This window comes from Chiloscyllium punctatum, chromosome 1 (genome assembly GCF_047496795.1).
Source record: "Chiloscyllium punctatum isolate Juve2018m chromosome 1, sChiPun1.3, whole genome shotgun sequence".
Classification (NCBI taxonomy): Eukaryota; Metazoa; Chordata; class Chondrichthyes; order Orectolobiformes; family Hemiscylliidae; genus Chiloscyllium; species Chiloscyllium punctatum.
The window spans coordinates 7,122,314-7,148,322 of record NC_092739.1 but is presented as its reverse complement, the minus strand read 5'-3'; the positions used below and the strand labels follow the sequence as shown (position 1 = coordinate 7,148,322).

Genomic DNA, 26,009 nt, shown 5'->3' with positions numbered 1-26,009 from the left:
AAGGCTCTTCAGACACCAAATTAATGACCACTTCCATCCAGAAGGACATAGCCAGCAGATACGTGGGAACACTACCACTTCCCCTCCAAGCTACTCATCATCCTGACTTGGAAATATATCACCATTCCTTCAGTGTCGCTGGCTCAATACCTTGGAATTCCCTTCCCAACCGTGCATGGACTGCAGTAGCTCAAGAAGGCAGCTTATCATCACTTTCTCCAGGGCAATTATGTATGAGCAACAAATGCTGGCCCAGCCAGCAACATCCTCAGCCAATGAACGAATTTTACGAATGTAAGAATATGAAGGAATACTCTCCATCTACCCAGGTAAGGGAAGCTCCAACAACACTCAAGAAAATTGACTTTGTCCAGGGCAAAACAGTCCATTTGATTGGCATCCTGCCAGACACTGTCAACATCAACTCTCTCCACCACCAATGCATTGTCACAGCATTGTACCATCCTTAAACTGCATTGCAGTAACTCACAAAGAATCCTTCAACCGTTCCTTCCAAACCTCGTGGCCGCTACCATCTTGGAAGCCAAGCACAACAGATGGACAAGAATACCATTAGCTGCAAGTCCCCCTCCAAGTCTCCTGTCATGGAACTACAGTCACTGGGTTGAAATCAAGGAACTCCCTTCCTAAAGGGCAATGAGTGTACCGAAACCTCATGGACTGCAGCAGTTCACAAAAGCAACTGAACATCACCTTCCCTAGAGCAATTAGAAATGGGCAATGAATATCAGCCTAGCCAGTGACACCCATGTTGTGTAAAATAATATTTTTCTCAAAACTTTAATGAAAATACTATTTTATTAATATGATTCTAAATGCTGATCAGGAACCAAGCTAAGAAAATTAAATATCAGTATTGCTTAGCTGGTATTGCAGTTTCTGAGCATACAGAACAGAAATAATTCAGATTAATATTATTTCTTATGAAGTTCTAATAGGATTTGCAGCCATCATCTGCCAAGTGGCTTTCTTCCAAGTAAGGGGATGCAAAATTAGGAGTCCCTGGATTTGGGAAAATAACTGTATATTTTAAATATTTATGTTTCTCTAAAACCTAATCTCCAAGATTAATCTCCTACTCCCCTGCATTCTTTAGCTAAGCTGATAGCTCTGCAATAAATTGAATTTTAGTAATAATACTTGCAATGATTTACTAAATTATGTAATTTCTATCAAATTTATTCCAAACTTCAGGAGAGTTGCACATAAAAATGAAAACCTTATCATTGAAGAGACTTTAAAACTTCTGAGGTGACTTATTAAAGTCTTGACTTAATGATAAGCTATGCTCCTGTTAAAATGTCATGTACTTTTGTCTGCATATCTGACAGCAAAGTGAAAGGCCATGGACAGTGTCCAGCCCAGCAGCCAGAACACTCTGAAGCAGTTACAGTCATAGATCAAAGGTTTTTTACAATCACTAGAATTTAGTTTAAAATCGACCTACACAGCCTGTCACTAACTGACAAGCAGATCAGTACAAAATGAATGCTCCTTAAAAGCTGTAGATAATAACAAAAACAGAGCGGGAAAGATCTAGGAAAAGCATCAATACTTTGAAACTTTAGCACCGTATCCTAATACACCAACCAGGCTATTTTACTGAAAACTTCATAGTTAAAATATAAAGCTGCTTAAAAAAGACAAAATCCAAAGTCAGTGCTAAATAGCGCACTTAAATCCATACAAGCATCTCTGCATGCATTTTCATTGACCAATCATTTACCAAGATTCTGTTTTTTACAAAAGCTGTTTAACAATTTTCAAAACTATAAATAATTAAAATCGTGGTAACAGATTAATGTCTTAACAGAATGTAATTATAGTAGTATGTTAATTGCTATTATATTTAATAAGACACACTTATTTAATAGACTTACATGGAAAACAGAAAAATACAATTTTCAGATTACCTAATTTATTTGTGCCTTTCAGTAACAGCAGTGGATAGCTGCAAAGACTAAGTTCAAACATATCCTATGATCTTCACAGAGCAGGGGTAAAGATTGTGTGCAAATTGACAAAAATAATTAATCTACCACATAATCAGTGATTTACAGAAGAATTCATTTTAAATAGTTACATCAAGGTTTTGATTTGAAGCACAAATCTGTCCTGGATCAATAAACTAAGTTTCAAAGTTACCTTCATATATTTAGTTTTATTTGTGAAGTTTTCTTAACTTCAAATATAAGAAAGTCATAAACTTGATGTCGTATCAAGCATGAGGATGTACCACTACTGTGGACATTAGTTGTATTCAATTTCAAAGGTTTTGTAAGGCAGGCTTTCTAAAAAAAAATTATAGAATTAAAGTCTGACAAAATAAAATCTACTAATAAATTGCTCCAATTCATTACAGTTACTTACTTAGATCATTAGAAATATGGTATGATTTCACTTAGTGCCACAGAGATAGTGAATCAGATCATCAGCGCCAAGAAGACATGCAAAAGTTGTACAGATAATAATACAAAGTAGAATAAAATTGAAAAATTGACTTAATTCATCTATTGATGACACTTTATACTGACTTCTAAGGAATTAAAATGATAAATTCCTATTCATGAACACAGCCAAAGAACAAGTAAATATTTATAGATGTGGTCATGTAAATACCCATCACTGCTCCTAGTGGATTTAATTATTTTTAATGACCATTACATTATGGTAGAAAGTCTGCATTTACCAGTTTCCAATTAGTCATGGAGTCATAGAGATACACAACGTGGAAACAGACCCTTCGGTCCATGCCAACCAGATAACACAACCCAATCTAGTTCCACTTACCAGCACCCGGCCCATATCCCTCCAAACCCTTCCTATTCATATACATTTAAAATGCCTCTTAAATGTTGCAATTGTACCAGTCTCCACCACTTCCTCTGGCAGCTCATTCCATACACGTACCACCCTCTGCGTAAAAAAGTTGCCCCTTAGATCTCTTTTATATCTTTCCCCTCTCACCCTAAACCTATGCCCTCGAGTTCTGGACTCCCCGAAACCAGAGAAGAGACTTTGCCTATTTAATCTATCCATGCTCCTCATAATTTTGTAAATCTCTATAAGGTTACCACTCAGCCTCCGACGCTCCAAGGAAAACAGCTCCAGCCTGTTCAGCCTCTCCCTACTGATCAAATCCTCCAACCCTGGCAACATCCTTGTAAATCTTTTCTGAACCCTTTCAAGTTTCACAACATCTTCCTGATAGGAAGGAGACCAGAATTGCACGCAATATTCCAACATTGGCTTAACCAATGTCCTGTACAGCCGCAACATGACCTCCCAACTCCTGTACTCAATACTCTGACCAATAAAGGAAAGCATATCAAATGCCTTCTTCACTATCCTATCTACTTGCAACTCCACTTTCAAGGAGCTATGAACCTGTACTCCAAGGTCTCTTTGTTCAGTAACACTCCCTAGGACCTTACCATTAAGTGTATAAGTCCTGCTAAGATTTGCTTTCCCAAAATGCAGCACCTTGCATTTATCTGAATTAAACTCCATCTGCCACTTCTCAGATAATTAAAGATAACTCAATGCCTGAACATAGATCCATTTACTAATCATTTCAGCTTTACATGAAATAAGTATATGCAACAAAATGCTATCTTGTGTTATAAAAAAAATCCTATTCCATCCAAAAAGGCTTCTCACTATCTGAGATATTGATTGGTAAAGACTCCATATCTGACTACTTGAATAAGGTATCAGAGGAGAACTGTGGAAATACAATACTGAAGATATTGTCTTCATTGCATCAGCTCATCTGCTGTTGAAACTCATACCTTTATTGCTTCTAGATTTGACTGTAACAATGCTCTCCTTGCTGGTTTCCAATCGTCAATGCTACATAAATTCAAACTCATTCAAAACACTGTTCCCAATATCCTCTAACTCACACAAAGTTCCATTAACACATATGTGACTTAAATTGACTCCCGATGTGGAAAAGCACCCCTTTTTAAATTCCTCATCTTAGTTTTCAAGTCTACCAGGGCCTCACCCTTTCCAAGTTTTGTAACCTTCTCCAATTTCAAATGCTCAGATTTCTGTGCTCTTCCAATTTGGCAATTCAAACATCCCCAGTTTTAATTGTTCCACCACTGACAACCATATCAATTCCCTCGGTCCCAAGCTTTGGAATTCACTCCCTAAGTTTCTCTGGCTTCCTGTTCTTGTTAAAGAGGTTCTTTCATGCTTAACTCTTCAATCAAACTATTGATCATCTATCTGATTATGTTCTTATGTGGCTCAATGTCAGATTTTGTTTGATTGAAAAATACAATGTTGTTGTTGTTCCCAATAGATAGTTAAATTGATTATGCTCTATAGAAATCATTGAGGATCTGTACTTGAGTAAGGGCATTAAAACCTTCAGGAAAGAAGTGGAGAAAAATAGAGGAAGAGAATGTTTGGAACTGCTTACATAAACATGTGCTGATGTTACATGTGACATACAAGGCCAGACTGGAGGAAGAAGTCGTCTCAAAGTATAATTTCTTTCCACTGCTAGTTACTTTTACCAAAGCTGGTTAGAGGTCTGCAGACTACCTAACACCACAAAGTGGGGAACCAAAGTGGGGAGCCTCATAAAGAACATTTATTGTAGCTTGATTAGATTTTTCAGACTGCCTGAAATTTTCTGACCTAGCTTTTGTTCGGGGTGGAAAGAGGAGTTCTAACCACTGGAGGCAAACACCCAGTTCTAGTACTGAGGGTTAAGCTTCAGGTAAGCCTAGTGCTGTCTGAACAGGTGAAGGTGCAACTGGAGCCAAAGAGGATTCTCACACACCAACTCCACGCCACAGTGGTTATCTGGCTGTTTCTGTGGCTTTTTTTAAGTAAATGTTTTGAAAAGGTTGGCAAGAGGCTACCTCCTTTTGAAGTACTCTCTCAGTGACATAGCACGGAATTTAAATTGCAGCCTACTGCTCCTCTCAAGGAGGGTGGCCTCTGATTGAATCTGCTGTCTCCACTTAAAGAGCCCACACACTGTCCTTGATTGGTTAAGGAACTTATCTGCATGCTATGAAGGAAGTCCCTCCATGACTATTTCCTACGCGGCGCTGGATTCAAACTCAGAACATCCCTGAATCCCGTTGCCTATCTCAAAGCAAACAAAAATCCTACATCTTTGTCGCTCATTCCAAATATCTTTTTGAGAGACAAGGAACTTTTCCAAAGCTAGACACTGACACTGGAATACACTGATTGCAAATGTATCAAACTGATTACTTTCTTGTATTCACCACCACTTTAAATACTTTGCCCAACAAAAAGGTCTTTTCACACAGAGTTATTAATCAAAAGAAAAGAATGTGAGTAAAATATTTACAAATCCCTAAAAATGGTACCTTGCATTATACTTTAGGTGTTTGCAAAACATTTTGATGCTTTGATAAGTGGAATGATCCACTCTCATCACTGAATTTTCTTACAACGTATTAACCTAATAGTACCTAATTCAAGATCTAAAGTATTGGATCATGGTGAATCAGTCAGATAAAATAATTGGGAAAATGTCCTTGAATTGGTCATTTCTTGATGGTGACAGCTTGAAAAATGTCCATATCACAGAAGAGGTGGTGCTGGAGATCTTAAAACACAAATGTAGATAAATCCCCAGGACTTGACCAGGAGTACCCTAGAACTCTGTGTGAAGCTACAGAAGTGATTGCTGGGCCCCTTGCTGAGATACTTGGATCATCGATAGGCACAAGTGAGGTGCTGGAAGACTAGAGGTCTGCTAACGTGGTGCCACTATTTAAAAACGGTGGTAAGGAAAAGCCAAGGAACAACAGACAAGTGAATCTGATGTCAGTGGTGGGCAAGTTGTTGGAGGGAATCCTGAGGGACAGGATTTATATGTATTTGGAAAGGCAAGGACTGATTCGGGAGATAGTCAACATGGCTTTGTGCATGGGAAATCATGTCTTACGAACTTGATTGAGTTTTTTGAAGAAAGAGGATTGATGAGGGCAGAGCGGTGGACATGATCTACACGGACTTTAGTAAGCTGTCCAACAAGGTTTCTCATGGGAGACTGGTTAGCAAGGTTAGATCACATAGTATACAGGGAGGACTAGCCTTATGGATGCAGAACTGGTGGAGGTGGTGGTGGAGGGTTGCTTTTCAGACCACCACTTTTTGTCATTTATACAAATGGTTTGGATACGAACATAGGAGGCATGGTTAGTAAGTTTGCAGATGACACCAGAATTGGAAGTGTAGTGGGCAGTGAAGAAGGTTACCTCTGAGTACTATAGGATCTCGACCAGATGAGGCAATGGGCCAAGGAGTGGCAGGTGGAGTTTAATTTAGATGATTGTGAGGTGCTGCATTTTGGAAAGACAAATCAGGGCAGGACTCATACACATAATGGTAAAGTCCTGGGGAGTGTTGCTTAACAAAGAGCCCTTGGAGCGCAGGTTCATAGTTCCTTGAAAGTGGAGTGGCAAGTAAATAGTGAAGGCAGTGTTTGGTATGCTTTTCTTTATTGGGCAGAGCATTGAGTATAGGAGTTGGGAGGTCATGTTGCAGCTGTACAGGACATTAATTAGGCCTCTTTTGGAATATTGTGTGCAATTCTGGTCTCCCACCTATCAGAAGAATGTTGTGAAACTTGAAAGGGTCCAGAAAAGGCTTACGAGGATGCTGCAACTTTTTCAAAGGGCGGTGCTTGTATGGAATGAGCTGCCAGAAGAAGTGGTGGAGGCTGCTACAATTACAACATTTAAAAGGCAATTGTATAGGAAGGGTTGAGAAGGATATGGGCCAATGACAAATGGGAGTAGATTAGGTTAGGATATCTGGTCGGCATGGGCAAGTTGGACTGAAGAGTCTGTTTCCGTGCTGCACATCTCTCTGACTCTATATTGAATAAAATGACATGACATTTTCCACTGAAGGTTTTGGAGCTGAACAAAAATCACTTCCTTTAAAAAGTGATCCCTTTATTAATAGTATAACAATCAATTTAATATCAGTAACTTCAAACATTGAATTGCAGATTGGTAACACCAGATATATGTAACTTGTCTGTGCCATCAATCCATTTCTCAAGTTCCATTCTCATTTGTTAAATTGTTTAATATTTGAGCATACTTGCCTTTTCAAAATTTTACAGATATGCAGATTTTTTAAAAGTGTACACTCAGTGCAGCTAATTCCTACAACCCCAAAATATTTTAAAATTTGGCCTCACCAAACCAATACCCAAGCAGTTTCCATTCAAGAGGTATTGTACTTCTGAGCTTCAGAATTAGATTAGGACCTATGCCACTTTGAGGCAGAGCCCACCTGACAGGGAAATAACATGACTGCAATATGCATTGGTATGACTGCAGTTTTCTTTGTTACTTCTCTTCCTGGAGGCAGGTCTGACTCTCAGTATTGCTGCGTATAGAGTAAGATGGCAAATCCTAAGTCCACCCCCAACTAGAATGAGGATTCAACTTTGGATATCAATTTGATCCACACCAGCTGACCACGCTGCTGAGTCAACTAACTTGCCTAATGTCCAAGTTATGACTGCCACTTTTATATGCATATTGCAGCCCCAGAGCTGGCATACAATGGAAGGACTCACAGGTTAATACTCAACACGTTTGGCCACATTATAAACATGCTTTCCTCAGCTATTGATTCCTTAAACAGAACTTGAACCTGGAACATTTGGCTCAAAACACCACAAGACCTTTTTGCATAACTGCATCATAAAAGTCAAAGATCAGTAAAGTACCCGAAGTACAACATAGAGTGATACTTCATTGACATATATTATACATCCAAAGCTTCCATTATTTAATTTGTTCTTTTTTATTGGGTAAGGTAATACCACTTATTTAGCATATGTAATTTTTAACAGCCAATTTACTGGAATGAGTGTACTCTGCTGATCACTCTCACAAAAGGAAAAGTAATGTTTAATGCTGATACAAGTTATTCCACATATAACAGTGCTGCAGTAAAGTCCATAATAAACAAATTTATTTAGGTTTTTATTTGAATCAATATAGAACAAGATTTGACTGCACAGTATATGTTTTAAATTCTCAACCTTAAAGACTCAATACAAGAAAGTAGTAGATCAATATCTTGTTACACTATGATATATAACTCAGATGCAATGATTCTAAACAGTAGACTTAAAGATAAGCATGCCAGATAGTCACATTTACACAGGAGAAAGATGTTTGCTATTGTAAAGTAAACAGGATTACAATTGTCAGACAGAGGCACCCAGCAAAACCATTAAGCAGCAGAGATAGCAGCACTGTATGCATTGCTGAATAATAGTTTTGCAAATCTATTTATTTCCCTTCTGCAATTTGAGCTTCATCAAGAGTGCAAGAATTTATTAATGTGACAGATGAAGACATTAGTCGTTCCCCATACTATTTTTCTATAAATGGCAATGAAGTACAAGCTTGGTCTAAGGACATTAACTGGTCAGACTCCAAAAATCTCCTAAAATAAAAATATATGCACACATAATTATATATGTCCAAAATTCAGGAATGATGAAGATTTAACCCTTGGCATCAATTTGATCCGCATTAGCTGCCCAGGCAATTGTGCTAACTAATTTGCCCAAGGAGTCCAAGTTACAGTGGTAACATGCACTTTTACATGCATGTTAGTGTCTCGCTTACGTTGAAAGGATTAACAAGTTAACACTGTCTGTAATGATGTCATCCACTTGATTTCACGTTATGACAATACGATTCACAACAGATAGTACACTGGGATAAAGCCAGCACTCTGACAATGTAACCACAATGTAATTCTTTCTAGCTTTGCATATTTAAAATATCAAAATATGATAAAAATTAAATATATTATGAAAAGCCAGTGATACTATTTATGACCTCTTGAATCGTTGCCTGCCTGGAATAATATCCTACAGCTTCTTGTTGCATATACTCGACACACTGAGAAAACAATTTACTTGACTTTATTTGTAACAGGGAGAAAATGAGGACTGCAGATTCGTAACACACAAGCAGAATTTAAAATCCTAACTGTGCACCATTGTAAATTCAAATCTTCAAATCCAGATTGTGGCAATTATGGTTAGAAATTGTAATCTTTCAATTTTGCTATGATTTAGGGACTCTGTTCATTTTTCAAGGTTTTATTACTACTTTTCAAATTGTTTATTGTACAATTTAAATTTAGAAATAGGTACAATGTCTCCAGTTAGGAACACACATAATTCTCCTATAGTCCTTTATGAGATAAAAGTAAAGTGCTACTGAAAATAAGTTGATTTTTTAACAAATTCTGGAGTTGGCTGAATTTCAATACTTAAAATATATATAGATGCTATTTTCTTTAAATTTACTTATTAAATTGTAAATCAATCACACTTTGACCTTTAAAATTTCAAATATCATAAAGCTTCAGTGACAAACAGAAACATATAAACCACTTAAATTGTTTCAATATTCTTATCATTGTTATATCCTCATGTCCTAAATTTGTCTGCTTTGCCCAATTGAAAAACTGAAATGTGTATTAGTCACTTCAATATTAAAGCCTTCATTATCATGCGATACAATCATCAGTTTACATCAATATATGTCTCTGCTAGTATTGTCCAATTCAATTTTTTTTTGCCCATCATACTGTAGGAGAAATGTCTGATCTCAGCATACATTTTAGCCATGTTACATTCAGAGGCTGCCATTCCAATCTTCAATAAAATATTGCACCGGTCAGGGCACTTAAGACAGAATAGGACTGAAATCAATGGTTCATATACAAAAGTAAAAATTAATATTCAGTATGCAATGCAGAATCCTTTCCTCCAAACACTCAATAGTATAAAATTTAAAAGTAATTTTAGATTCTACTGTCTGGTATATTTCAGAATGGAAATATGTGTATTTTAAACAAATCTAACTAAATTTAACTTATCAGAAATGCATTATGAAAGTCCAGAACAAGAGAATATTTATGGAAGCTATTTTTCCATTCACTCAATAGTTTTAACTAGCTTAAATCGCACTGCTGCTAATGTGGATAGGTACATGAATCATGAAGCAGCACAATGTACCACAATTGTGTCAACACTAATGAAGGTCAAAATGATGAATGACCATAACATAATGCACCCATATTCGTAAATCATACATTTCTAAAATTAAAACTGCAAAAAAAGCTACAGTACTTATAAACAATTAGGTCAGAATTGCTTTTTCCCCCAACAATATTCAAGACATTTCTGCAAAAATTCTAGTAATCATATAGAGCATCACAGCCTTATTAAAACTAAACATATGCAAGATCCAAAAATGAGTGTAAAAAAACCTTGAAGTCATAACAGAAAAAGACACAAGATACAACATAACTCACAAAAAAGCTAATTGATATCAATTAAATGTTACTGATTAGACTCGTTCAAAAAATCTTAAGAAAACATGATTTAAAATTAACAGAAGTCATAGAAAACTATCCTGTGCTTATTCTTGTCTTGATTTTTCTACTTTAAAATGGACTAATAAGGGTTAAATATTTGAACTGGTAAAACAACTAAAGGTTTTAGTCAAGGATTATTCAACAAGGTTTAGAGAGTTTAGCAGCCACTTGGTTACCACATTCTCCTTTCCTAATTTTTCATATTTAATAATACAAAGCACAAAAACAGTTTTAATTTGGTGATGTAACTCAAACTAACAAACTTTAAGGAATCATATTACTACATTTAAACTTCTTTATATTTTTTTCATCTGCTAAAAGGCCAAAATTATTTTAATAAAGACAATTTTAACTGAGATAGGACAAAACTATTATACATGTTAATGACTGTTAACAATTGCTAATTCTGTAAAAACAGGAGTGCTCAAATTTTCCTTCATTATTGATCAAAATGATCCGGCACTGTTGGATTATTAAACAACCTTGCCAACAAAATTGTGGGTCAACACTTATTATAGGGAGGTATTTTAGTAATGGCATCACCTGTCTAGTCTGAATAAAGTATTAAATACAACACCTATGTATTTATAGGTGTGTACTGGTTTACTTGTTTATATTTTAGTTCGATCTTCCCACCCCCATCCACTTTGGGATTTTTCTTTTCTTTGGGATTATGCTTTTCTCTAAAACCTTGCAGATAAAGGTGCCACTCCTCCTTCCTCTAGTACACGACATAAACACAGAGTAAGCTAAACAAACATGTTGTGGAGCCATCAAAGTGAAAGCCCAGCCTCTCATAATGTATTTATTGTCAGGGAGCAGACCTCCTCTTCCCCAGGCTCATTAGTTGAAGTATGATGAGGGGTGGTAAAGAATGAATGCAGTTCAATTCATTGAGGGCTTTCAAGTGGCTCTCAAAATGGAGAGCTCTTTCTGTTTGTCTCTATACAGAATCCTGCTTCAGCGAGCTGCCAATTTCTATTTAATGCGCCCACAAGGAAGTGCTGATGGACTAAAAAAAACATCATGTTAAAGGGTGGCTGATATGGTCGCCTTTAATTATTCACGCTAAGAAGACTGCTTTCACAGGATCTGTGTCCATAACGTTTTCATAGCAATATGATAAAGGCTTCAGGACCAGTATACCTTTGATTCAAAAAAGGTTCAACTGTCAAGACATTTAAGTAAATAATTTAATATTTCTTAACCAAATTGTAGAATGCCGAGAAAATGGGATCCATAAAATGCAATGCATTGAGCTGGACTATTATATGCCGTGGAAATCCGTAATGAAAAGTACAATTAAGGTCGGCTACTTTGCTTAAAGGGCTGTTGAATTAATAGACGTCTCCCTCATAACAGCGGGACTGGAACTTGATTATGGTACCAACTTTCATCAATAACATTGAAAATAACTTATAGGGATAGTGATAAGTCGGCTCTTTTGAATAATTATTCTTTGCAGTGTTTAAAATCTTAAATGATGTAGGTGTTTCATATTGTACTCTTTTGTTTAAGTGCACCTTTGTCAGAAGTCATTTTTAAAATAGAGAACCCGGTGGATTCGCCCCGCACCTTCTGTGGTTTTTCGGCATGGGGCTCCAATGCCCGTCGTCAGCTGGAAACATTCAGTCTTACATCCTGCAGCAACAACGTGGCTAGGGAGAATGTTTTAGTTTTAGCGGAACAATCAATGAAACAAGTAGATGAAAACGAGACGATTCAATGGATAAGTCTGTAATGTTTGGAACAGGGACAAGGCGCTGCAAAGTGAAGCACGCCGGCCTGTCTCGCACTACGGACAAGCCCATAGAAATGACGGGTGTCGAGATCGTGTGCTCAACCACCTTCGTGGAAGGAAAAAAAAACTCTGGTCGCAGATTAATAAAGAATACAACTCCGCCTTTTGCCAACCAGCTCTGTAGCATAACATCTTAAAATGCGGCGTGTTCCAACCTTCAATAAAAAGTTCTGTCTGAAACAATATGTTGAAGATCCATTCGGTCAAACCCACTGATTTATGGTCAGGGCTTCATATGTACAAAAGATGTACTTAGAAAACAAAACCTGCTCGTTCCTGTTTATCGAAAAACACAGATATTCATGAAACCAAATACCAATCTGTCCTAAACCGATATACTTACTTCGTGCGTCTAAAGTCTATGTATGCGTTGAAAAGAGGTTTTGCGAAACGTTTATAATTAACTTAACAATTCAGTTCGTTTCGCTTTTGTGACTAGACACAATATTGGTATATATTTTAAAAGCATCGCTATCAAAAGCCTTCTCAACGTATTGACAAAATTTAAATCTACCACCAAACTATTACTGGTGCAGAATGAAGACTGATTTAAAAGCTTGGGTCTAGAGGAATAGAGAAAGCAGTAATTTAGCTCCAGGGTGAGACGGGACTATCATATGTAGCGGAGCCGCTCTCGCAGTCCGAGCCCAGGATGTAACAGAGTCCCTGGCCCGGGCTTGAGTGATAGTGCAGCATTTGATCCGAGTGCTGCGCCCTGTCCGAGCCTGGGCGCTAAGCTGCGGCGGGGCGCCCTGTCCGAGCCGGAGCGCCGGGCTGCGGCGGGGCGCCCTGTCCGAGCACAAGGCCTCTCCCCTCTCTCTCACGGCTCTATCCGCGCGCCACTGGCCTCGCTGTTGACAGCTCGAGCCGGATTGGTCAGAAGTAGCAGCACGTGCACGTGGGGTTGGGCCACCCGCTGCTCAATGCGCATGCCCGGTTCAGAGGGGACCATTCATAAACTAAACTCTTCCACACTTCCTGAGCGTGGGGGAAAGTAGCTCGAAGAATAAAAACAGTCCAAATCAGCAATCGGGGCAGAGAGAAAGAAATGAAAGATAATATCCACATTTCGTCACTCACACTCAACGCTTTAAAACAGCAGCAATCGCCTCCGCTAAAACCAATTCCTTTTAAAGAAACAAGTTGTTAATTTGGAGTTAGTTGATATTTGTATTTTGTTTTGCTGACTTCTCTCTTGTCGCTATCCAATTACATTGAATGCACTTGTTTCAAGTTTGCACCAGTGAAAAAGTGGGTGCCCACAGAGCATCGGGAAGCATTGGATTCCTCAACCTATTGCGAGACTCCGGTGTACAGCCCGGACCTGAGTCCCAACATGATCGCGGCTCAAGCCAAACTGGTCTACCAGCTAAACAAATACTACAACGAGCGATGCCAGGCTAGAAAAGCTGCGATTGCCAAGACCATTCGAGAAGTGTGCAAAGTGGTCTCCGACGTCCTGAAAGAAGTAGAAGTCCAAGAACCTCGCTTCATCAGCTCTCTTAGCGAGATCGAAACGCGCTTCGAAGGCTTGGAGGTGATCGCTCCAACAGAGTTTGAGGTGGTCCTCTATCTGAACCAAATGGGGGTCTTCAACTTCGTGGACGACGGCTCACTGCCTGGCTGCGCCGTGCTAAAACTGAGCGACGGACGCAAGAGGAGCATGTCCCTTTGGGTCGAGTTTATTACAGCTTCAGGTTACCTATCAGCCCGAAAGATCCGTTCCCGATTTCAGACCCTAGTGGCACAGGCAGTGGACAAATGCAGTTACCGAGATGTGGTGAAAATGGTTGCGGACACAAGCGAGGTAAAGTTAAGGATCAGGGAGCGCTATGTAGTACAGATCACGCCAGCTTTTAAATGCACGGGCATCTGGCCCAGGAGTGCGGCTCAGTGGCCCATGCCGCACATTCCTTGGCCCGGTCCGAACCGGGTGGCCGAAGTCAAAGCTGAAGGTTTTAATCTCCTGTCCAAAGAGTGCTACTCCCTGACAGGCAAGCAGAGCTCGGCAGAGAGCGACGCTTGGGTTTTACAGTTCGGCGAAGCTGAAAATAGGCTACTGCTGGGGGGCTGTAGGAAAAAGTGCCTATCCATTTTAAAGACTTTGCGCGATCGACACCTCGAGTTGCCAGGCCAGCCCCTCAATAACTACCACATGAAGACACTATTACTCTACGAATGCGAAAAACACCCCAGAGAAACCGACTGGGACGAGTCATGCCTTGGCGACCGCCTCAACGGCATACTGCTCCAGCTCATCTCTTGTCTCCAGTGCCGGAGGTGTCCTCATTACTTTCTTCCAAACCTAGATCTTTTCCAAGGAAAGCCTCATTCGGCTCTGGAAAGTGCGGCTAAACAGACATGGCGATTGGCGAGAGAAATTCTTACCAACGCAAAAAGTCTCGATAAGCTATAGTAGAACTTACATTTCCAGCAAACAAATTCAACAATTATTGCAAGGTACACCAATGTGAACTTAGTAAATAATTAAAACAAAAAGATTTGAACAGCAAACGGACTAGAGATGAGAGAGATTCAAGGTACATTTTAAACTAAATGTGACAGTTTTATCTCGATGTTGTCAGCCTGTGAGGAACCTTTATTTAAAAATGCAGTCTTTTAAAGGCTAAGAAAACTTCTGTTGTAAAATGTATTTTGCGTGCCAACCTCAGACATTGTGCCCCTAAAATAAACGTGTAATGGTAATAAAATTATTTACGTTACCTGCATTTTTGTCCGTTAATTTACATCTGAATAGTTTCCTTTAGCTTCATTATTGATATATTTATTGCGTTTTGGCATGGTTATTCCATAGTTACATTGTCCCACAATTGTAAATAATTTTTTGGCAAAATGTTATATATAATTACAATCAGAAATACAATATTAAATTGCCTCGATCATTTTTAATTACAAAGAATTTGCAAGTGTGAATTGATTTCACTCTTCCCTTTTAATATTCATAACTTTAAAATTAAATAATAAATTTAAATGTCATTTCTGTTGTACACTATTAAAACGATTTTAAAAACTTCAGATGATTTTATATGTTGCTGATCTCTGGAAATTCCTAACTCTATTAATGAGAGAAAAATAAACTTCGCATACCATTAAACCATAGAGAAGTAATTACTCCAAACTTCACTTCCGAAATTCTTTGGAAAAGCAGAATATGTCACAATTGCAAATTTCTTAGATAAGCGCATGAGTTAATTTTCCTCTGTCTAGCAAGTTCAATTGGAGAGAAACATATTGTTGTACAAGTGCTGAATTAGAAAGGGTAAAGTCAGCCACGTTACAACTATACAATTATGCGCAAGATTTAGAATAAGACAGGATCTCGAATCAGAGAAGAAAGACAGCCAAAGGCACACGAGCTATTCGATTCCATCAAAAAGGCTGCGTCGCCAAATTTTTGAAGTGCCAGAGAAACTTTCAATCGAGAGAACATTAGAACCTCTCCGATAATGGCGCCAGAGCATCTGCAGTCTAACAAGGCCGAATCTTTACGTTTAGGCCGCAGTCTTACAAAAAGTCTAATTTGATGGACACTACTTGGAATACATAATGAGACTTTGTACTAAAGTAATTCCAAATGAAAACGAAGTGTAAGATCCACGAATATCACTGTGATAGGGCGGAAATATTTATTAAAGGCGGTAAAGTCATCATGACGTTACAGTTTACAGTACTGTCTACAGGTGTTTGGTGATTTTACAAGGCTAACACTTTTTTTCGGAACATCTAAATTCATTTAAATTCTGAAAATTTGGCACAATATATTTAATCGGTTGAAATTACAAATAACCATATTAGAAAACATAAATATTACTCCCAATTTAGCTAGTAAAAATGCAAATACGGAGCATAATTTTGACAGTAGCACGTATGAATTTGAGGAGCGTTTCTATTCTAAAAACCAACTTGAGTGGACCTTTCAGTAATTGTAAGTTAGAGTGATTATCATGGGTATATTTAAAGTGACGGGTTAGATTTGTTTTTAAATTGCGGTACAGTCTTAAAATTTGTTCAACAACATTCCACAAGACAGTTTCACAAGAACGACATTTTCATTTATTAATGCAAATTCCCAAAATCACGTCATTTAAAAAAAGTTAAAAACTGCTAACACTCAGGAAGCAATGTGAAAGTCGAGGCAGTTCTTCGATTTTTACTGAATGAAGAAATCGGGCAGTGAACAAGCTATCCAAATCAAAAATGTAATTGTTTCCTGTAATTTACAACGAGAATTGCGTTGTCAATTTTAGACTTGGAAATAGCTGTACAAAAAATATTTACTTAAAACAAACTGAGCATTCAACAGGCTTTAGAACTGGTCTCATTTCAGATCTGCTGCTACTGTTGTTAATTAAAACGCCAAACTGGTGTAAGTGTGAAGCTTGAGGTTATCAGCAGATCTTATCTGAGCTGGTAAGAGCTTGTCAGTCTGTTTTGGTTTCGAGTCTTTAAAAAGAATGGCCACAGCTATGTCACGATTGGGAAGAGAGAGAAACAGAAAACGTGTTTCACAAATAAGCTTCGCCGTCAGAATTGAAGATCAACTTAATTCTTGTATTTCTGATCTGTGCATTTATGTTTCAAATACTCTACAAACAATACTGTTAAATTAAGCCATTTTGAAGGCTGTAAACCAGAGCTACCGTGTTATTAACTATTCTAAATGAGTGGCAAAGGGCACTCTTGTCTTAATGTTAGCAATGAGGTGTATCCATGATTGAAGCGTGGCCCGTGTTGTTCTGTAAATTTCAACTAAAATCTAATTTAGCTATAGGTCCAGAAGAGTTCAAAACTCGCAAATTACAACCAATCTTTGGAACTGAAGTGTTAACGTTATAATTTTGGCGATTTGAATATTCCACCCTGAAAGCACGTTATTGGAATGCACATAACACTTGGCATGTATTTTCCCAGGATGATCGGAAGTGCGGTTTCACATTGCAAGTTATACAACTCTATATTCCTTCGCAAACCTCCAAAAAAGACACACGTGAAGTATCAATAATAATGGTTTACAACGAGTTATGAATTATAGATTCTTAAGATTCATTTCCTTTTACACAGTCAAGCGTGTCAAAGACCTAATGAGGAAAGCCTGACAGCGAGTCTTGGTTTATTATAATATTTAACGGTTTTTCACAATGCGTCTGAGCGAAAAACATACAACATCTAGTACAAACAGCTCAACAAATCGCAGCTTGCTTAAACTTAAATTTAACCGTGTCCATGTTTAAATTTATTCCATATACATTCCACGTCATTAATAGTATTTCAAAGCAAGCGCTACTACTTTAGTTTTAAACATTTAGAATTAGTTTGTGGATTAACAAAATGGTTTTTCGACTTTTTTTTCCAAACGTGGCATAAAGTTTGTTTTTGTAAAGACTAAGTCTAATATCTTTTAACTCTAAACACAGTTAAATGATCATATGTTCACCCACTAACCTAAAAAGTATACCTCGAAGTATGGGACTGAACATTTACTGCAATACCAGCTACATTCAATCATGTTCCAGTATCCTTCCAGAAGCCTTTCTGAAAGTGCAATGCAGGCCCAAACCTCACTGCTACAAAAAACAGTCAGACCAGTCCAACGGAGTGGATATTGTGGAAAGGGAGGGTAGAAAGCACTGTTATAGTGGAAAATGTTTCAAGCTTTGGGGACGATTTTAGATGTCCAGCAACATTTTTCAACTTCAGAAATCATTTGTAGTACTCTTAAGGTGTAGGGCGCTAATATTGAAGGAGGATGCGTGCAATGATATGAAGTTTCAAAATTAGTGTGGACTCATTTGAAGCTGAACTAATTGAAGTCTATTGTCAGTATTGTAAATATAAATAATAAATGTAAGTGACAAGCACAACTCAGGAAGGTTGCAGAAATAAATGCTGAATACTAAATGCATTGTGATAAAACAATTTTTTGAGCATGTAGAGCGAATACAAGCGACAAGGAAATTGTAATTAGATGATTGAACGAGGTAGAATCAGCTATAGACAGGATTTGAATAGTATCAGTATTTCACATTTATTTACACTGGGGATAGGAAATTCATTTTAATTTCAAAATTGATACCTTTATTCCTAAATCGAACATTTATACGCTTAAAATTTAGGATTTGCATAAAGCATTATTTTCATTGGTCTGCAATATAATTAACATATTAATATTACAGACCAATGAAAATGGCTTATGATTTAAAATAGGAGTAAGTGAGGACTGCAGATGCTGGAGATCAGAGCTTAAAAATGTGTTGCTGGAAAAGCGCAGCAGGTCAGGCAGCATCAAAGGAACAGGAGAATCGACATTTCGGGCATAACCCTTCTCCATTCCTGAAGAAGGGCTTATGCCCGAAACGTCGATTCTCCTGTTCCTTTGATGCTGCCTGACCTGCTGCGCTTTTCCAGCAACACATTTTTAAGCTTATGGTTTAAAATATTTGATTACAAGCAAAAAGGTACGATTGCAATTTTAGAATTAAATGTTTAAGTGCTCGAACTGGATTTTATATCACGAATCAGTCTTGGTATTAAACATATACAATACAATATGTACTGCAATTACAACAGTGCTGTCTTTGTTAAACAGTATCTGTTCGGACGCTAAGCCAATGCCATTTTGCTGCTTTGTAAAGATCAAGAGAAATCGTGCTCGCTGACGTAAATGAGGCAACGTTATATTCACCAGCAGCTGTTCTAAGGTTAAAATTTTGTGTATTAAAGGCCGTCATCTTTTTTTTAAACAAAGTATCCCAGCTATGTCGTCGCCGACTTACCTTGGGGTCTAGTTTTTTATAACTGGGATCATCGTCATCTACCTCGAAGTAGAGCTCGGAAGAGGTGATTGACAGCGTTCCCTTAGCAACGACAGCCGGCGCGATGAGCTGGGCAGCAGTGGTGAAATTCACAGGTCCTAGAAATAAGTAAAACAATGGCTTACTAAAAAGTGTTAGCTTTTGTCAGTCCGAGCAAGACAAAACTTCCTCAAAAATATGAATTTGGACGCAAACAAAGGCAATACGAAATTAAAATCTACAAACAAATCTGAAAATCAAATAAGTCACAATACACCCTGAGTAAACATAACACTGAGGTATATTAAGAATTCAAATGCTTGGCTCTCGCCTAACTGGACATCTTTGCAAAATAATTTGCTTCAATAACCAGCAACTTTAAACTTCAATAACTTACTGGGCGCCATGTTAAAACGTACTATTTTAGTTACCACTATCTAATACACAATTTCCGAGCGGTTTTGTTGAACATGACTGCAAATGGTCAAAACATTTTATTAGAATAAAGCTGAAAGAGGTCACATTTAGCTCTCTTATCTGGACGCAGCTTTTTTATGCGAATAGCCACTGCTTTGATATACTGGGATCCACATTTCACAGCTGCCCAGTTGGTATACAGCTGAATGCGCTTCACTGTAATGATCACTAAGTACAAAGGGATTTATAGAAGGATTATTTCTAAGCAAAAGCATTCAAGCATTCAACATAAACATAAGAAGCGATAGCTGCTTTATCTGATGTGCTCCATAGAACTATGAAAGCCAGGTGAAGGAAAAAGGTAAAGGGAAACGTTTTTAATAACGTAAACAGCATGGTTAACCTATCTCCATCGCAAAATCTTTCATTTCAGAACAACCCACAGAGTGAAATGCAGTAACCACCACCCTTTGTTCTGCATGTTTTTCGAAGAGTTATTTTAGGAAATACATACACATGGTCTTTAATTTCGAAAATAAAGGACCAAAGTACATTTGCAACAACATTGTCGTGTGAATTTACTAAAAGAAAAAGCGCCCGTAGGGCATATCTCAAACTGCAGCCTGGGCAGATTTCAGAACAGCTAAACTTCATTACTCTAATCACGGCCTTACATTTAAAAAAAGACGTAAAACCAGGTTCACTCGCTGAACTGGTAGAGGTAATCATTCCGTGAGTAATTGCCAAAAAATTTCCAAATTAATTGTCATTTTCATTGATTGCTTAGACCCGAGCAGTCTTTAATCTCTCATCAATCTTAATGTATGCCACCTCGACAATAGCGGGCGATTCTCATGTGAGATTAGAGTAGGATTTGCCCTCTATTCCCAGTCTACAATATACTGTTTGCAGATGGTCAGCAGATAGATACAAAACCGCCTTGATTTCCCCAAGCTCTTTCAAAAATGGATGGAATCACCATCTCGTGTTCTCTGCCGTCTCGCCGTGCCCTTAATGCATTAACATGTAATACAGGGGAGAAATAACATTTTTCAATCACGGTGAGACATTCAATTACAATGAGAACACAGCAGCCATCTGCAATGATCTGGCATTGCACACAGCCCATGGGCTCCTATAGGAGACCCCTGATAACTTCCAGTTAATTTACACTGCAGACTTTATTAGAAAGGATTACTGCTTAATCCTATTCCCAATGTCAAGATTTTATAATTAAACTCTGCTCTCACCCCTTTACACTGTCTACTGCATATATCTGCTCTGTACTGGCAAAGTGGTTACATCGCAAAACAACTTCACACTTGTTACTTTAGTTGAGGGCAAGGTGAAAATAATACTGAAGCACGAAATTCTACACCTGGATTAAATATTTTTTAAAAAGAGCAGTTTCTAATTGAAACGCTATACAACTTAAAATTATCGTGGCTGACCCTGCTATGCTATAATACAAAGGCCTCAAACATTAAAAGCGTCATTTCTCGGTATGTTGTGCATTCAAGGTACAGACATAACACGCTGTTGATTTTTATTTCTTTGAGTTATGTATATTAAATTCGGATTTGAACACTTGGTGACTCGTCAAAATTCAGTATCATAGCTAATCTCATCCTCCACTTCTAACTATTCCTCTCCCTTTGCCCTCCAATTAGCAGCCCCCGCGTCCCCCACCCCCAGACACCCCGAGGAACCAAAGGCATAGCTACAGTCTGGTTTCTGCAGCCTCTCGCAACGATGACAGCAATCCGCTCCCAACCCCACCCAAGCGGAAAGCGCGATCCTCATTTTTTTTTGCACCAGCCGTGGCAGCTACCCGTTTTCTCTTCAGAGCTAGTAGTTATCTTCCTTCCTGGTTCTCAGCTTGGTAACAGCCAAGCTCAGTGCCCACAGCCAGAGCAATGCCACCTGTCTTGAAATTCACTTACAAGCGAAATACTTTGGAAGCTAAGTATAGGGCATCCGAAAGAATTAGATATCACTGCGCATACCGATCAAATGATTTTTTTTGTATTCTAGAAGGCTTCGACTAAAGTCTCATCTGTGCAGGGCTAACCCAGATGCTATCTACCGCGAGACGACTTTATCTGAATTCTTTTTTACGCGATCTGAATCCAATTTATTTATTTATGGGCATTATTTCTCCTGCTTAATATTTAATTTGGAAACTCGCCCCCAGATAACTGATAAACAGAAGGTGTAAGGAAAAATAACATCTGATACAATGTGAAATCATACCGCCGCAGTAACTTGTTTGCTGCTCAGGGCATGTGCCATGCGACACACATTTCAGTGTCATATGTCGAAATACTGCGGAGACTGACCTGTAAGCGCAACAGCTATGAACAATAGCTAAATATTACGGAAATATTTACCATTTTAGTCTTGACTGTTTTTGTTTTGTGCTGCATTTCTGAAGACAAATTTGACCAAACGTACACATAATCATCTGATAGGTGAACATGTACTGAGCAACAAACCCTCCGCTGGAATATTTCCTTCAAAGAGAAGTTTATAGCTGGAAATCGGGTCCGAATATGAACCCATTATTAAAAAGTTATCGGCGGCAAGAAATAACATCAGTCGCTGACGTTCCGGATATTTTCATACACAAAATCTGGACCATCATGTCATTTCATTGCAAACTTTTCAAGGTTAGTAGAATGAAGCGCAAGGAGACAAATCAAGCTCACAGGGAAATGTGGAAAGTCAAATGCTAATGTAATGTTAGAGCTCCCGATGCAATTGCGAAGGAAAATGATATTTTTATTGGCTTCATTAGGATCAGACCAATTCATCACTGTCTCAGCAACAGTCCCAGGACTGAGTTTGGGAAATTGCACAAGGAGCTTTCGTTATAACGTTAAGCTGGTGTGAAGAAAGATAAATTATTTTACCCGCCATGTTATCAATCTCCTTCTCCTCCAGTGAAGTAAGCGTATCGTCGTCTCCCTCCAGCAGAATTTCGCTCTCGGAGTTCTGGTTGCCCACAGCTTGGCTTCGAATGGACTGTCTGCCTTTAGCCAGCACATCTTCCTCAGAACCTGTTAATACACACCACTCAAGCCCGTGAGAAACTACGAAAATTGGGTCCAGTCCAAACAAGAGCCCAGTGAAAGATATCATAACCACAAAAAATATCGTTTACAGGCGATTAGCTTAACTTTTTTTTGAGAAAAGGGAGACACTTCCACCTCTGGTCAATGTTTATAATTTGTTGTTCAAAAATAGTTGCAGTTTTTGTGAGAAGTTTCATTGCTGGTACGAGAAGCTGAAATAGTTCTGTGTATTTTCAAATTATTTTTATTTTAAACAGATCTATAAAGAGAGTGTTGTTCACATCTGAGTTCAGTAACTTCGTCATCATTTGAATAACTGGTATTTTTGTCTGAATTTTTAAGGCGCCGAATATTAAAATCGAATGGCGTTGATTAGACAACGCGATATGCATTTCCATTGTGTTGAGAGAATCTGGTCACCACGTTAAGGTTAATCAGTCCTGCCATTTCAACATATACCATGGTATAAGAAGTTTGCATTCCGTACATATGGAGGAACGTTTTAAAACATGAAGAAGAAAAATACTTTTGCAAATATACCTTGACAGAATTAAAGCAGGTAACCATCATTCATGAATTGCGTGCAAAGTAAATTATCTTCCGTTAACAAAAGGAATCGCGTTAGGAAACTTCAACCCTTTACTCCATGGAATATTAAACACGGAAGACTGAAGATAACATGGTACAAAATCTTAGTCTTGACTTGAGTTGCACACATAATTTGCACGTGAGAGCAAATTACCAGTAACCAATGGAGCACTCGTTTCAGCAGCTCCCTAAAATTTAGTGCATTTCCACCTACTCCAATTGCTAAGTGCCGCTCTCCGGTCTTCCAATTGTACTGACTACAACATCACGAAAACAATACTTGCCAAACCAAAATCAATGCCACGGAGGTTAAATAAAGAAAATCGGCTCACAAACCGTACCGTGCAGAGATGCTTTCAACTCTTACTCTATTCGGCTAAATGATTAAATTACGAAAGACAACCTAGCTAAACACTGTTCGGGCACAACTCAGAATGACAAACTAAATAATATATGGCAGCCAGTTTTTTTTTTCGCTGATCTTTATTAAAACGCAATAAATTTTATGAAATATAAAGACACGCAATGAAACCCTTTTCAATTTTACAATAAAATGTTGTTCAAGACACTTAAAATGCCAAACATTTTTGTCTGCCGTTTAGGAATAAAGCATTAAACTTTACATTAAACACTAAAACAGCTCAGATTCACGTATTAAGTAGGGTCGTGAAACAATTTTTTAAGTGAAACATGTTGACCTGGTGATTCTAACAGGCAAATACTCGGTTTACATGTGGACCTTGTGTATTCCAGTTTCACAAAATTAAACGTATCGAAATTAGTTGCGCTTGAGTAAGCTATATAGATGATTTTGCTCTAGATGTAAATTCCGATCCAACGTCATCAACGAAAATTAAACATAATCCAAAAACTTGTTTCCATTAGTCGGAGAATTATTTGCATTTTAAATACGTCACAAACTATGTTCCAAAATAGCTGAAGTTTGGCAGAAATAACTCAAACCAATTAATGGAAGGCGCAACAATTTCGTCAAAAAAAAGTATTGACCACATTTTTGCAAAAATAGTCGTTACTAGGAACATGATAATTTAATTACCAAGCAAAGTTGCAGAAATTCAGAAGATTTAGCTGTATGGTTGTTGTAAATGAACCCAACATGATTTGGAGATGCTGCTGTTGGACTGGGGTGGACAAAGTTAAAAATCAGAGCTAAAAATGTGTTGCTGGAAAAGCGCAACAGGTTAGGTAGCATCCAAGGAGCAGGAGAATCGACGTTTCGGGCATGAGCCCTTCTTCAGGAATCCTGAGGGACAGAATGTACATGTATTTGGAAAGGCAAGGACTGATTCAGGATAGTCAACATGGCTTTGTGCGTGGGAAATCATGTCTCACCAACTTGATTGAGGTTTTTGAAGTAGTAACAAAGAGGATTGATGAAGAAGGGCTCATGCCAGAAACGTCGATTCTCCTGCTCCATGGATGCTGCCTGACCTGCTGTGCTTTTCCAGCAACACATTTTCAGCTCTGATCTCCAGCATCTGCAGTCCTCACTTTCTCCTCGAAAGTTAAAAATCACACAATACCAGGTTATAGTCCGACAGGTTTATTTGGAAGCACTAGCTTTCGGAGCGCTGCTCCTTCATCCACCTGATGAAGGAGCAGCAGTCCAAAAGCTAGTGCTTCCAAATAAACCCATTGGACTATAACCTAGTATTCTGCAGGTTGAGTCCTATGAAATTAGATCACATTGTTCTATTTTCTTTTATCTTTTGTTATAACATTCATTAGAACATCACAACACTAACATTCTCAAGAGACTGATTTTCAGGGAAAGGAAACATCAAAACAACCTCAAGATTCATACACAGTTAAAAAAAACTAAAAATACACCCTGAAGTTTTCTAACTGATATTAATACTAACTTCTCTCTATTTACCAAGTGGACTTTATTCATGAAAAGGCTTTTCTACTGTTTAGCTTTTAATAGGGGAGATACTAAATGAATATTTTGCATCAGTATTTACTGTGGGAAAGGATATGGAAGATATAGACTGTAGGGAAATAGATGGTGACATCTTGCAAAATGTCCATATTACAGAGGAGGAAGTGCTGGATGTCTTGAAACGGTTAAAAGTGGATAATTCCCCAGGACCTGATCAGGTGTACCCGAGAACTCTTTGCGAAGCTAGAGAGTGATTGCTGGGCCTCTTGCTGAGATATTTGTATCATCAATAGTCACAGGTGAGGTGCCGGAAGACTGGAGGTTGGCAACATGGTGCCACTGTTTAAGAAGGGTGGTAAGGACAAGCCAGGGAACTATACACCAGTGAGCCTGACCTCGGTGGTGGGCAAGTTGTTGGAGTGAATCCTGAGGGACAGGATGTACATGTACTTGGAAAGGCTAGGACTGATTAGGGATAGTCAACATGGCTTTGTGCGTGGGAAATCATGTCTCACAAACTTGATTAAGTTTTTTGAAGAAGTAACAAAGAATATTGAGGAGGGCAGAGCAGTAGATGTGATCTACATGGACTTCAGTAAGGTGTTCGACAAGGTTCCCCATGGGAGACTGACTAGCAAGGTCAGATCTCATGGAATACAGGCAGAACTAGCCATTTGGATACAGAACTGGCTCAAAGGTAGAAGACAGAGGGTGGTGGTGGAAAGTTGTTTTTCAGACTGGAGGCCTGTGACCAGTGGAGTGCCACAAGGATCAGTGTTGTCATTTACATAAATGATTTGGATGCGAGCATAAGAGGTACAGTTCGTAAGTTTACAGATGACACCAAAATTGGAGGTGTAGTGGAGAGCGAAGAGGGTTACCTCAGATTACAACAGGATCTGGACTAGATGGGCCAATGGGCTGAGAAGTGGCAGATGGAGTTTAATTCAGATAAATGTGAGGTA

At 38.3% G+C, this 26,009-nt stretch overlaps 2 protein-coding genes across 4 annotated transcripts in view; one reads left to right on the top strand and one right to left on the bottom strand.

Moving 5' to 3' along the window:
* The window catches only part of lrba (LPS-responsive vesicle trafficking, beach and anchor containing), an 894,965-nt gene that overhangs the window by 359,886 nt on the left and 509,070 nt on the right, over positions 1 to 26,009 (bottom strand). The window contains exons 1-3 of one of the 3 annotated variants that reach the window (XM_072562677.1): positions 23,483 to 23,502; positions 22,392 to 22,538; positions 19,045 to 19,181 (exon numbers count right to left, since the gene is read on the bottom strand). In XM_072562677.1, the coding sequence (XP_072418778.1) occupies positions 19,045 to 19,181; positions 22,392 to 22,398 (144 nt within the window). In that variant the 5' untranslated portion in view covers positions 22,399 to 22,538; positions 23,483 to 23,502. Of the gene's footprint in view, positions 1 to 19,044; positions 19,182 to 22,391; positions 22,539 to 23,093; positions 23,114 to 23,482; positions 23,503 to 26,009 lie in introns of those variants that run through there. The other 2 variants (XM_072563520.1, XM_072561970.1) reach the window with 2 other exon arrangements.
* On the top strand, positions 12,985 to 14,973 carry mab21l2 (mab-21-like 2). The gene has a single exon (XM_072561047.1). It carries the CDS (start codon positions 13,587 to 13,589, stop codon positions 14,664 to 14,666), a length of 1,080 nt encoding a protein of 359 aa, XP_072417148.1. The 5' UTR covers positions 12,985 to 13,586; the 3' UTR covers positions 14,667 to 14,973.